General features: G+C 37.5%; 1 protein-coding gene across 1 annotated transcript in view; it reads left to right on the plus strand.

The window, feature by feature from the left end:
- Window positions 1–14981, plus strand: part of plxna1a (plexin A1a) — a gene marked incomplete in the record, with an annotated part of 315581 nt that overhangs the window by 287145 nt on the left and 13455 nt on the right. The window contains 5 exon segments of the mRNA XM_024293231.2: window positions 2700–2842; window positions 10162–10259; window positions 10579–10737; window positions 11810–11876; window positions 14781–14927. Coding sequence (XP_024148999.1) covers window positions 2700–2842; window positions 10162–10259; window positions 10579–10737; window positions 11810–11876; window positions 14781–14927 — 614 coding nt within the window.

The following is a 14981-nucleotide window of genomic DNA, read 5'->3' on the forward strand; positions in this document are numbered from 1 at the left end:
ACAATCCATGAGATTCTGAGTTCACTGTAGCAGATTCAGAAAGAGCCATATCGACTGCATGTAGCAGAAAATGTAAAGCGGTTCAAGTTTTTTACTGCTGCTTTTTCTAAAAGTTCTCTGGAAGCTTCTATCTTCTGCAAAAATGAAGTCTTTCACTTTAGTTAGCAGCTGCTGTCCTGCAGTATTAATGAATAGTGGTGTTCAAAATGTCCTCCTCGTTTTTCCCATCATGCTCTGTCATGCTGATCTCCCTGGATGGATTTACTCCAATCAGTAGAAAACTGCATCTTCTGCAGGAGCTGTCCATGTTTGGAGGGAATTTACGTTTCATCATGCCTTTCAAAAACATTTGAATTTTCACATTTTTCATTTGTCTTTTTGACTTAATTTCAGATTTGTGTCTCAGAAACTTGATTTGAATTTGTTCCACAGGGATCTGAAACGACAGGCAGAGATCTGGACTTGGACTTGCCTGCAAGTTTCATGTTGAAACTTGCAGTTTCTTTGCCTCAGACTGAACATTTGACTTCTCTGAGGGGAATTATTTCTATATCTCACCTTATACGGCTGGACTGGGACTGGCTGCTTGGTTCAGGAGGCACAAAGGCAACTTTGCCTTTTGGTTTGTCTTTGTTTTTTTTATAGTGCCTCCTTTGTTTCCCCATGCTGTAACACTTACCTGCATTCATTATTGATCTCCTTTACCTTCATCAGCATTCATGTCATATCATATAACTTTCTCTGTTTTCAGGACCCTCCTCTTCTTCATGTAGGCCTGAAGTCATCACAAGTATTTAAGAAGATTGTCTAGTAATAAATTGAGCTTCACAATGTTTCTATTTTAGTTTATTCAATGTTTATTGTGAATTTTGAGGTTAATTCAGCTCTTGAAGAGATTAAGACCATTTAATTTTGCTCTGCTATCAAATATATTTTTATCTGAAATTTGAAACTTAAATTCATTGAGGTTTTGACCCCTCTGTAGAACTTTTCTGCATCCAGCTGCAAACACATCATATTAAAATCAGATCCTGGATTTGCAGCATTGTTCCAATACACTGATAACTGATTCAAACAGTTCTCCATATCAGAGAACCAAAAGGAGTCAGTTCCTTAATCGGTTCGGTCCAGAGCACTGACAGGAGTTTGTCTTTTATTAAATATGGTTATTCTTGTGTTTTTTATTTTTATTTTTATTTTTTTGGCTTAATCTCCCAAATAAAAGATCAGGTGCAACATTTCAACTTTAGTTCGAAATAACTGTAGGCTTTATAAAGAAAAAATGTTTTTTTGAAGTTTCTGTAACTGATTTAAAAACATGTTCGTCTTTTATCTGAATGTCGGACAAGAACCTCAAAGTTCTAATTCAGTCAGTTTCCTTTTTCGTTGGGATTCATTGAACAGATTTGTGGATGCCCAGTGCATGAATCAGGTTCAAATTGCTTGTTTCCTATCTGAGGATCTAGTCGGCCCTCGTCTTCCCTTTCTTCTCTCTCGTATTTTTCATTTTTCTTTTGTCGTTTTCTTCTTTTGAATTCCTGTTCGCCGTCACCATTCTGCTTCCCGAACTTCCTCTGTCATTTTCCTGCTTTCTCCTCATCTTCTTTCATCTCTTCAGTGGACCAAACAGTCCAATAACAGCTGGGGGAAATTATGCATGAAAACTCATCCGCCACTCTCTTAATAATCACCCACTCATGCAATTAATTGACTTTCCTATCCAGGAAGTGCGTCTTCTGCTGCTTTTCTTTATTCTGCTGCTTTTTTCCATCATTCAGATTCGAGTTGAATTTAAAAGCAAAAGGTATCGAAATGCTTTTTGTTATAAATGTATTGAACATATACCATTACCACCTTTATATTGTCTCAGAAAATTTGCCTTTAAATCTTTTCTTTCCATATTGTTTTGGAGAATTTTAGAAACTTTCTTTAAATGTGTAAATAGCTGTTGGTAAATGAACTATTGATGAGTTAGCTCTTTTAAAGTTCATTCTTTATTTTACCAGAATAGATTTGTATAGAAATGCAGGCTCTCATCAGTAACAAGTGAGAGAAAATTACTTTGAAAAAAGCACTTTAGAGTAGAAACAATCTTTTTTTCTGCCATTTATGACGTTAAAGTTAAAGTAACATAATTATGTTTTGTGAAGTCTTGTAAAAAAGCTGTGCATCTTTAAATTTGTCAGCAGCAGCAGCAGCTCTGCATATGCCGTTCATTCCATTCATGAGATTCTGGACCAAAAGGCAGTGATATCTGGACCCAGACCCATGAACACTTCCCGCTCTGACTGCAGCTCAAGCCTGACCGTCTGCTGTGAATGCACAGACTGCTGATCCTCCAGAAGAGATCAATATGATTCAAGTCACAGTCAATAACCACAGAGAGTCTGCAACAACCCCAGAAAAAGTCCTGGATCTGTTACAATTCTCTGCTTTTTTCTGGTAAAAATAGCTCGAGTGGACAGAAAAAAGTTTCTCTTTCCTGCATCTTTAAATACTTCTGTGTGATATCTTCATCAAAACCTGACCTTTAGCTCCTAGTGTTGCTGTCTAGTTCCTTTGTGAGACCCGGAACCTTCTTTACTTTTACTGATAAATGTGAGAATTCAAGATTCAAAAGATTCCGTCTGCTCGCAGGGATGACTCTAACCTTCTAACCATCATCCTACCGTCCTCTGAAGCCTTGTTTCTGCCCGCAGCCTTTGCCGAGCTTCAGACGGACATCCACGAGCTGACCCAGGAACTGGACGGAGCCGGGATTCCCTTCCTGGACTATCGGACCTACGCCATGAGGGTCCTGTTTCCCGGGATTGAGGACCACCCTGTGCTTAAGGAGATGGAGGTACGGGTCAGTACACCCTCCAACAAACTTAAACTGACACAAACTAACCACGAGTTATCAACTTTGACCGATGCGAGCGGTAAACTAACAAACTAACATTTTTTTTTAAGAAGAGAGTGACTGATTTGGTGCCTTTCCAGAATCAAATCAGATTTTGTGTTACTAAATCACCTCTTTGGCTCACTTTCTGGTATATATTTGAATGTTTTCTCATTTTGAGCTGAACCGTGTGCAGATTTCTGAAATCTGATGTAAGGAAACCTGTATTTTCTACCTGTTGTGAATCCATCCTTGTCACAAAAATGCTTCCAATCTGCACAAGTCCTCACATCAACATGAATCCAATCTGTTGGGAGGAGACGGTCACCGTGTGCCAAACATGCATACAAAAAGTTCACTGTTTCAGAGGAGAAATGATGAGTGCAAAGAGGGAAAAGTAGGAATCTGGACTTCTGTGACTGCAGCTTGTTTAAGTAAATAATTGAGATGGTAAATGTGAGATTCTGAACACATTTCACCTTTTCGTCCAAAGGAAGTGGAATTAATTGTACATATACATGAACTACTCTCCAGCGAGGCTCAGAACCAGGCAGCGCTGTTTGTAATCAGCAGCATCATTAAGATGGAGGAGCCGGCGCTGCTCCATTGACTTTGATTGGAGCGCTGACTTTTTGGAGAAAGGAAATAATTTGTTTGACCTTTTGCAGCTTTATTTAATCACTCTCATCCAGAAATCACATTTATATCCTTTTTTTATAGCCCTCCAGGTGTTTAAATTGCTATGTTTTTAGGGGAACTCTCCCGGGATGACTAAAAACGGACAGTTTACCTTAAACTGCAGAAAATGCAGTGAAGTGGGACATTTTAACTGCAGAAACATACCGAGGAAAAACTTAAATAGATTTAAAGCCAAAGCAGCTTTAGCTGCACAAATACAGCAAATATTGGAAAGAAAAAGCAGAAGCTGTTAAATACCACACTTTGAAACTCCGTTAACACTAAGAAGGCAGGAAATGCAGATTTAATTTTGCTCTGTTTGTCAGCATCTGGTTATTTTAAAAAAGATGTAAAAAACTTCAAACCTTTAGGATGAAATAGAAAAATTGTTAATCCAGATTTAAGATTTAGGCCAAATCTGAAGTTTTTCCCCTCCCCCTACAGCTTCTCCCTACCCCTCTGATTGTAAAGGGATTTGAATATCTTTTTTAATGCCTTATCCTTGTGGTGAGCCCTTTGTCCTTTTTAAAATTATATATAACCTAAATTTATTATTGTAGTGTATAAATATTTCATATTAAGTCCTGAACCGGATACTGATAATTCATGTAGAGAAGATGGTATGGTCGAGTCGGGGTGGGATTATATAAGTTTGCTTTCTTCCACTCCCTTTCAACCGATCTACTTGTGATTCAATGTGATATCAATTTGTTTTTCATGTATTATTCCTGATTGCTTGAAATGAACAATTTCCTTCATTCATATTTATTTCCAAGTGCTAGCAGCTCTGCACTAACGTAGCTGACCACTGACTTTTGATGACATCATCAAGTAGGAGAAATGCCTGAATGTTCCCCATATATCTCTGTTCGGAGGGCTAAACATAGGGGAAGGGAGAAGCCGTAGGGCACATGTGTCAAAGTCAAGTCCTGGGTGCCGGATCCGGCCCGTGGAGTAATTATATCCGGCCCTCCAGATCATTATATATTTATAGTATTTACTAGGGAAGCAACAATATTCAATATAAAGCCGAATCGTTCAATATGCGTTTGACAGTTCAATAAGATATTTTTCACAAAACGCATTTTACTTATTCACTACCAGTCTGTGATGCCTTAAAAGACTTTGTAAAATTCATGCTGTGAATTTATTAAGATGTTCATTTAGTCAGCGATATAGGTGTACGTTGACCGAGTGTTACCATTAGCCGTCCTATGGGAAATTCCATTAAACAATAGCATCAAGCCAGCAGACTTTAGCTTTATTTGCTAGATCGATATATATGTATATTATGAATCGATTATTGATCTGTTAAGCTTAAATCGGTTCAAATCGATTAATTGATTTCATCAACCCAGCCACAATAAATAATATGAATTGTGATTATTGCACGTTTACAAAACATCCAACTTTTGGCCATCATTTGTGTTTCTGAACCATTTGTGTTCTATTCTACAGTAGTGGCAGTGATGTAATGTCCTGAGTTGTCCTCCATGTTGGACCCTGAGTTAGTCCCAGTTTGAATTAGCTGTATTTTCAGTTTACAGCCTGCATTACAGATCTGATCTACAGCTTTTAAAGGTCTCTGAAGTGTAAGTTCACCTTTTGCTGAACAATCGAAGGCAGTTGCTGGAGTAAAAGAGGGTTACGTCTTTTGTTATGTCTAGACTTCCTGTCCATGTGCATGTCCCCCCAGGGAAGGGGATGTAATCCAATGACGGGGTAAAAACTGTGGGTAGTATGCACATGCATCTCCATCTGCTTCTCACTTATTTCATTCTGTCTTGTTCACGCACATCACACCCAGATTCCACCCTGGAGGCCCAGGAATCTCATTTAGCACTTTGGAAAGAGGTCCAGACACTTTATTATGGCATGTCTAAAGAAAGGAAGAGTAGAGGTTACACAGGGATGAAATGATGAAAATGGAAAATATGGCTGCCTGTAAGTGTTATTGTAAGACATGAGGCACACAGACAAAAGAGGAGGAGGAATTAGGGTGAGGGACAGACCGACAGGGTGACACTGTCGACGAAGGCTGAGGAAGAAGATGGAGCAGGTGAATGACACGCAGGCAGGCGTCCTCTGAGGGTGAAGTGTGTTGTTGATAAGTAGTGACAAGTGGCAGGCAGCAGAACAAGCAGGGTGCACCTCTGTCACCAACCCTGACACACACACACACACACACTCACTGCAGCTATGCCCCAATGCCTCTTCCTCCTTTGCAGCGCTCTTTATCTTCTTCTTCAGTCTCTGTTTGACAGACAGATCTCTGTCGTTCTGTCTGATTTCAGCTCGTCGGAGTGTCTTCAGAATGAATGCATTGATGCTTCAATGACTCGCACGAAAACATTGTGCAACTAATTTCTCCAAATGGAAAGGGTGGGGGTTCCAATGAACAACAAATAGGATGAACAATCAGTCTCAGAATCACAGTATGGGTCCAGACGGTGAAAGTGCATTCGTCCCCGCAGACAAATAATGATTTGTATTATTGATATTCAGCTGAAAGGAGCTTTTAGCCATTTATCCTTTGATGTTGAGAAGACAAATCGTGACAAACTGTCGGGTAAAATCATTTGACATGAAGCCCATCACACAGCGGAGCAGCAGGGGGGCGAGCAGACAATCAGCCTCACCTCCCTGTTTAACGAGCCCGTCCCTGCTCAGCACACAGCAAAGGGAAACGCCTGCTGGTCCCAACTTCTCTACTGTACGTTTATACCAGGGGTGTCAAACTCAATCGGACAAGGGGCCAAAATCCAAAACACACTTTAGGATAAACATTTATTGAACACTCTAAAACTACATTTTTAAAACTTTAAATCTGTAACTTTTTAACATAGTTATGAACTAGATATATAGCATTACCTGTGATAATGCTATGCTGAACGCTGAATTTGGCTGCTGAAGATGCTAGTGCTGATAACTGAAAACACTTAAGCTGATGGCTAGTTAAAATATTAGCTAAAAGCCAAATTAGCCTAAAAAACTTTAAAAAGAAAAAACTAGGTTACCCAAAACAGCTAGCATGTGGCTGAAATATTAGCTAAACTCCAAAACAGCCTAAATAATCTTAGTAAATGCCAAAATAGTCCATAAAGCTAGCAGAATGCCAATTTTTAAAACTTTAAAACCATAACCTTTTAACATAATTATAAATAATAATAAAGCAGGAATTCCAGAATAAATCAACTTAAATCTCAAATAACTTTCAATATTTTACTCTCCATAAAAATATGTTCTGTCAAAATAAGACAAGTTAGAAATGAGCGCAAGATAACAGTAAAATAAATAACAGTAAAATATTATTATCTGGGGGGCCGAATAGAATTACCTGGAGGGCCGGATCTGGTGGTTTATATTATAAAGGTGACCAGAGTGGAAGAATTACCTTCTACCAAGCCTCTAACTCTGCTCTTTTGTTTGAAAAATGACCCTTGTTGCATTTGCAGAGTCCTAATGTGAGTTTCTGCTAAACTGAGGCTCATTCTTCAGAAAAAATGTACATAAAAACTGGTTCTTATGTAAGAAAGCAATAACTTCACAGTAAAACTGCACTTCTGTACGTCAAACGGATCATTTTCGCAATGACTATAAATCCAGTTTTCTTCTTGGAATACTCAGAGTCACGGTGAAGCCTGCTCCCCAACAGAAACAGAGAAAAGGTCATGGAAAAGAAAACTTTCGTTTTGGGTCAGAATGTTAGATTAACTTACTTTTTTCTGTTTAAAGTAGAAAAACTATCCACTTTGGGCACTCCAAATGTATAAAAAATACAAACTTCCTCAATTGTAAGAGGAAAAGGCTTTGTTATGGAAATGTTGGTCATTTATGACATACTCACAAACTCACACAGGGCGTAAGAAGGTTTGATGGTGAATTCCTCTCAGGCTTTCCCTTCCTGAGACATAGTGCACACATAATATCTATTTTCTGTTCAAGGTGTCAACTAAAGTGAAGTTTTGTTTGTGTGTTAATCTTTAAAATATTTTTTGAGGTATGACAGAATTCTGGATCAGCTGGTGACTCGGGAAACTTTTGAGTATAAAAAAGCAGCGTTAAGACGGTGAAGGAGAGCACTTGAATGTACATAAAATGCTTTATTTTCTTCTTTCTGACAGTCTGCATCTCTATTTTCACACACGTTGATGTAAACGCATATTTCACCACGATCCTTGTAAACATTGAATATGACGTCACGGATTTCCCAAAGTGAAAATTAAATCAATACAAACATTTTACGACAACTATTTATGAACCCACTATGTTGTCCATTAAAAAATTAACTTAAATGCTTTTTTTTTTTTTTTTTGGCAAAAAAATAATGTTCAAACGCAATGCATTGACCCCAATCTAGTGAGCATCGATGCACACTGGTTCTTTGCAGAGAATTGTACGACTGGGTTTCACAGTTGTAGATTTGGACAGCGCTACACAATGGGGAACGCTCTATATTGTGAGTGGGGAAGGAATTCAGACGTAGCCAGAGTCTTCTGCCCTTAGAGCCTCCTTCTCTGAGGGTCTAAGGCAGAGGTGCTCACACTTTTTCAGCATGCGAGCTCCATTTGAGAAGACAAACCCCAAAACACCTACGTATATTATATATGTATATATATATATATATATATATATATATATATATATATATATATTGAAATTCGCTTATTTGTGTGCTTACATAGACAGATCCATCATAAAAAGCAAACTGAAAGTAGTGAAAACGCGGTGGGCTTCCCCGCCGCCCGCTCAGGCTTTATGAAGGGTGTCGGGACCGGTAGTTAACCGACTGTGGTGACATAGCCCACGCCATGGCTTGAGAAACGCATTCTTCTGAACAACACTGCTGCTTGATTAGGCTCCGATCCCTCGTTCAGGACCGCGGACCCGGCAGCAGGCGGAGTGGCGGGACGGGTGGGTCAGTTTCTCTGTCAATAAAACCTGCTGCAGGGGGGAGCGGAGACCCAGCGAGCAAACTCTTCAACAAAAGGCTCTGCAGACTGTGTCTAGTGTAGTTGAACACACATGTGCAGTGATGTATGGATGTTCGATTGACTATTCTGCATGTCAATCAAGTGATGTACCATGGCGAGGACGGTGTTTAGCTGAGGTCAATTTTTTTTTTCTTAATATATTTTCACTTGTTTGTTTTTTACACCCGCCACAATCGACCGGTCGATCGCGATCGACGTAATGGGAACCCCTGGTCTAAGGGCAGGGATAACCAGTTTAGCTTAGTCTGTTTAGTTTAGTTTAGCAACCAGCTATTGTTTATATTTTATGAATGACTTTCTGCTTTTGTACAATTACTAGTATAAACCCCAATGAGACAATTGTTTTGTGTTATTAGGCTATATAAATGTACGGACACACTTTTTCTCACTTCACCTCCGGGATTTTGAGTCCGCATTCATCACTGGGATTGTAAAATAATTGGTTAGAATTTTACACCAAAACTGAAAAGAATACAAGTATTTCACGTCTGAAAAAAAGCACAGAATTTAAACACCAAAATCACTCCTAGTTTGTGTTTGTTGAAACGGCAGACATCTGAGAAGTTAAGCAAAGATCCTGGCTTTGTAATTTAGTCATTGAACAAAGAATTTAAAGAAAACTGCCAAACAAACACTAACTTGGAAGATTTTATACATTCCAAAGAGCTGATCGGGTTACTGATGCCATTTTCCCACTAAACCAGAGCTTCTGCAGATGGGAGGCACAATAGTTGCTATCAATCAACCTAACATTTCACCCAGTTTTTAAATAAATTAAACAAAAATAAAATGTCTTTTAATTAGTAATTTGTGTTCAATAACAATCCCTGTTTAAGAGAAAAAAATCATCATGTCATGTGATCAAAAGGGCTTAATTTGATTGGCTAAGAGCAGCTTGACTTTGGTCATGAAGAGTTCACCACATCTGCAGGTGAAATTTTTGCTGACAAATTAAAAGTGAAAACAAATTCATTTGCAATATATATATATAAAAAAATCAGTGTCATAAAATCAATGTAAAAAAAGAGTTGGATTCTGATGAGAATATTTATTCCATAACTTTCTATATCCATATGGATCTGTAATAAAATTCCCAACAACTATCTGCTGGTTCTTTCAGGAGTTTGTGTCTCTGTTAAGATTCACACAAAGCAAAATAAATTAATTAAAAAAAAGGGCAATTATACATGCAAACGTCAAGTTTTACTTCAATTTACAAATTAGGAAAACATTTCCCTCCGTCAAAAAATGTGACTGGCTAACAAACTACCTTATATAGATTTATTTGAAATGATTGATGCCAATAAAATATTTTTTTAAGCAACTTTTGATGTCATTTAAAGTCAGTGAGAAGCAACATGAATGAAACTTCCAGCTGCACAACTTCATTCTGCAGTACACCAAGTGAAGTTTGGAAACGCTGAAAACTGGATTCTAATCTAAAGCTGCTCCATCCCTGAGTGTAAATGACTGTACATTCTCCTACTGTTGGGTGGTTTGTGTCTGTAGGTGTTTTAAATTGCTTACTCCTGCATTAGTCAGTAAAAGTGCGTGGTTCTGCCCTCTGAGACTCGTCTAACTGGCTCTTGCCTCTGTGCTGTTTTCCAGGTCCAGGCCAACGTTGAGAAGGCGCTCACGCTGTTTGGCCAGCTGCTGACCAAGAAGCACTTTTTGCTGACTTTCATACGAACCCTGGAGGCGCAGAGGTCTCTATTTATTTATTGATTTCGTCTATACAGTTTTATGTTTTTTATATATTTGTTGTAACATATAAATATATGATGCACAAAGTTAAGTTTTGCAGAAAAAGCAGCATTTAGCACAAAAAAAGTTTTTTTATGAACATTTAATGGCTGTTTTTTCCCAAAGACAAATGTATGTATGTTATGATGATATAATAATGACTGTAAACTAAAATATAATCAAATGATGAATCAATCTTACATGTGTATGAATTAATAAAGTCAAAGATGCTTTGTGAGTGTGTAGGAACCTACTTGTGCTGAAGTTTTTGTGTTTTTTCAGGTCCTTCTCCATGCGGGATCGCGGCAATGTGGCGTCCCTGATCATGACGGCCTTGCAGGGGGAGATGGAGTATGCAACAGGGGTCCTGAAACAGCTGCTGTCTGACCTGATAGACAGAAACCTGGAGAGCAAAAACCATCCAAAACTGCTGCTGAGGAGGTGAGGAACAAATACAGATTACAGAACTCTTTACTGCCATTTTTTACTTTAACTAACATTTAAATCTCAAGGAGACCAAAAAAAGTGTATTTTGTTTTGGAAAATGTATTTTAGCATTGAGACAAAGTGACAAACTGAACCCTTTAGATGTTCTTGTTTTGTGACATTGCAGACAAGATCTGACCAAGCCTAATACAGTACAGACGGAAAATAATCGTTTTCTTTAAATGTTAAAGAAACATTTGGGGTCAAATCAGGATCAGCTTAAAGTGAATGAAAACCAAAATTAAAAATGGAAAAAAAAAACATTGTAAATTTGAGAAAAAAAAAATTTTGAAAGCAGTTTAAAACTTGAAAATGAGCTCTAAGCCCCGCCCCCATGTAAAATCAGAATCAGCTCAGCAGTGCAAACTTGAAAACTGAATTAAAACTGAAAGCAGAGAACTGAAAGCAAACAGGGAAAAGCAAAAAAAATAAAATTTGAGAGCACAAATAAATTTTTTTAATTTGTAACAGTTTTAGCTCTTTTTTTAATTCAAGTTTCGAAATAATTTTTTTCCCATATGTTCAACATTTCTTTCAAGTTTACACTATTGTTTTTTCAAAAGCTCAGCTTAATTTTACAAATTTTCAGTAATTCTTTCAAGTTTTCAATGTGTATTTTTGAGATAAAAACTGCTTTCAAATTTTATTTTATTTTTTTAAATGTACAATCCCCGTTTTTCATATTTTCAATCTGGTTTTTGATTCACTTTAAGCTGATTATGTTTTGACCCCATTTAAACATCTCAAATAAAAAAAAAATAACTCAAACTATTCTACTATTTTATTAAAGTTTCCAGAGTTTTGTAATTTCACACTAAAAATTGTCAGTTTTTCTACAATTCAAAACATTCTAAAAAGCTTTCATAAACAAAATAATAAATAAACATCATACAACTCCTGAAGAATTCAATTCAATCCAGTTTTTTTATTAAATTGTGCATACTAACATAATAGAAAAAATGAAAGTGGATGTGTTTCTTTAAAACTAAAAAGTTGTATTTTTTGCTGCTTTTTGTCATCTTGTTAGAACGGAGTCGGTTGCTGAGAAGATGCTGACCAACTGGTTTACATTCCTGCTGTATAAGTTCCTTAAGGTGAGCCTTTAAACATCTCTCGTTTCGATCTACACCTTTCATTTCTACAGATTGATGGTCCTCGTCTATAGGAGACAAAAGGGTTTCAATGCAGAATGATTTTTCACGCATATTTTCTGCTTTTATCAGTCATTACACATAGACCTTATCATCAAAGCCTTTTAGGTGAAGCCATTTTCTGTGTTTTTGAACCTTTTTTTTCTTGATCTTTAGATCCCTGAACTCAGTTGTACTCTTGTACCTCACACGTCACCTTCAGTGTTCTTCATCTTCTTTTAGCTTCACATCTCTTCTTCCTCTGATCTCTCTTTCATGTGTGCTGTTGGTTCTAACATTATTCTGCTGTCAGCCTCCTCCACTTTAAGGTCATTGGACTCACTCTTCCCTTCTTCAGACTTTTTCCTCACTTCTATTTTAGTGATAGTTGTGTGTTATGACTGTAAACTGTATTCAAGAAACAAGTGTGCACAAAGGCACAATGTCTGTAGGTTTAAAGTTTAATTTAGACCAGCAGTCTGCAGCCTGCAGCTCCAGATCCACTTGTGTCTCCTTTATCTCTCCATGGTGGATCCTCAGACAAACATAAAATACGTCATGGAGACTGCTGATCCAGACATGTCGACCGTCAGAGTAGGCAGCTCCAAAACTACCTAGAGGAAACAAATAAACAAAGCCCACAAACTAAGACTACCAAGATCCAACCTCAAACTAAAATAACAAAATCCAGCAGTGGAAGACTGCTGAGGACAAAGAGGGGAGATAAACAAAAAAATAAGAGAAAAATAAATGTTATTTATTTAAAGTAAGGATTACTTCATTAGCATTTATTTAATTTAGATTAGTTAAATGTATAAATTGATGTCTGAGGTTCACATAGATGATAAACTATGTAGATTTTTACATCCTGTTGACCTGAAGACGTCTTGTTTGATCAACTCTACCTCCAGAATGAACAGATTTTATATGCAAAGTAAAACTTTGGTAAAAAGTTTTCTTTTGTGAGTTAAAAGCACATATTATCTTTTGCTGAACAACATTGGTTACTAGCTGCACTGAGATGATCCTGTTCAGCACAGAGCATTTTTATAAGGAAGTTATTTGAGCTTCTGTCAAATGTAAAAACAAAAAAAAAATAATAAATCACATTTACAGGTCAATAACATAAACATCAAGGTCATAAACGTATTAAAGAGCATCTTAAAAATATTTCCTCAATGACAGATTCGGGGTTATACAATATTGATGAAACAAGAATAGAACAAGGAAGAAAAGTCACTCAAAAAAAAAACAACTGTCGTCAAATAACCTCAGATGTCATGAAGAGGCAAAATAAGTAATATTTAAAAAAATGAAGCTAAAAAGAAGCCTGATGTTAAGTGATCATCCAGGTAAGACTGATAAATTAGTACCCGCCCTTGTTCTGATCTGGACCTCATGAATCTCCACCACACAGAGCCAGCGAGCGTCTCCCAGAGCGCCGCACGGCCGATCATTAAACTCTTGTCAAGATGAGGCCTGGCAGAGATGTGTCCTCGCTGTCCCCGCTGAGCTGCTGCTGCTTCAGCTTGGAGGGTTTTTCTTGGGCCAGAGTGATGACTAACGACACTATTGATTGGCAAGTGTCTTTGACAGAGAGGAGAACGGGAAGTCTGCTCACAGCACAACATCTGCGTCTGCTTACAGGAGCTTGACCGGAAAGACACTGAAGAGATTTATGTAACTTCGCTTCTAGAAGAAGAGAGCTGAGCTTTAAGCACCACCACGTCTTTCACCTTTGACAACTGCCTGAAAACTCCTGAAAATTCTGATATTTTGTTAGAATCTGTTTCTTTTTAACATTTTTTTATCTGCTCAATATATTTTGTAAAAATCATTCATATCATGTTAAAATTAGTCAGTTAATAGATACTGTAGCTGTTTTATACGAAAACTTCACTTTTACTTAAATACATTTAAAAAGATCATGTTAAGCTAGATTTAAACCTTTTTCCAATTATTTTAAAACTAGGGACAGGAATTGATTAAAAAGAAAGGACTGGAAGAAAATGAATGACGTTTATTATATATATTTTTTTTAGTTACAGTATTTGCTGACGACTTAATATCAGCGAATAATCACAATATGAAATCACACACAAAACTGTACATATGTAACTTTTTTTATTTATTAATGCTGTCAGTCAATTTAAAAAATATTCATTCATTCATTCATCTTCTTGTCCGCCTTTTCCCTTTCGGGGTCGCGGGGGTGCCGGAGCCTATTCCGGTTAATCACTTTTGGAATTTGATTAATTAATATTAATCACATTGTTTTACTAGGTAAATTTTTATATGACGAAATGCAGCTTTTGAACAAACCAAGGCCAGAGAGAAAATGTTTTCTTCATTTTTACAGATTGATTTATTGATTGATTTGTTTATTTCACGGGGACAGTCCACATCATAAGCATTGCTGCAATGTGCCAGAATTAGCTCAAAGGCATCTGTAGTCCCAGGACAGGTGTTATAAAACCTCAAAACATAAATTAAATACATTACATATAACTAATAATAAGATGCACATAGTAAAAAATATAAAAACTCATATAGAAGACACAAAGATTGCATAAATCGGATATGGAGGCCCAGACAATTAAATGTAGACATTTAATAACGTGAGAAACAGAGCTCCACTTTTGTGCTGCTGTTATGGAGAAGGCTCAAGCGGTTGAATAGTTACGGTAGTGGAAGTAATGTCAACGCTGGAGCCAAATCCCTGGTGGTAACAGGTCAGTTAAGCATATTTTAGCTAACCAAAGGATGGCCACGGGAACCAAGCCCACATCATTATACTTCCCCTTCAGAGTGAACAATCACCATTTTCCCTTTGGAGTGAAGTGACAGTCGTGCTCATTGTTTTCACAGGAGTGTGCTGGAGAACCTCTGTTCATGCTGTACTGTGCCATCAAGCAGCAGATGGAGAAGGGCCCCATTGATGCCATCACAGGAGAGGCGCGCTACTCTCTTAGCGAGGACAAGCTCATCCGGCAGCAGATTGACTACAAAACTCTGGTCAGTGTCCTGATGCTCGTTCATCTGCATTGCTCTTAACTGTGTAGAGCAGGG

The sequence above is a fragment of the Oryzias melastigma genome, linkage group LG7 (genome assembly GCF_002922805.2).
Source record: "Oryzias melastigma strain HK-1 linkage group LG7, ASM292280v2, whole genome shotgun sequence".
Taxonomy (NCBI): Eukaryota; Metazoa; Chordata; class Actinopteri; order Beloniformes; family Adrianichthyidae; genus Oryzias; species Oryzias melastigma.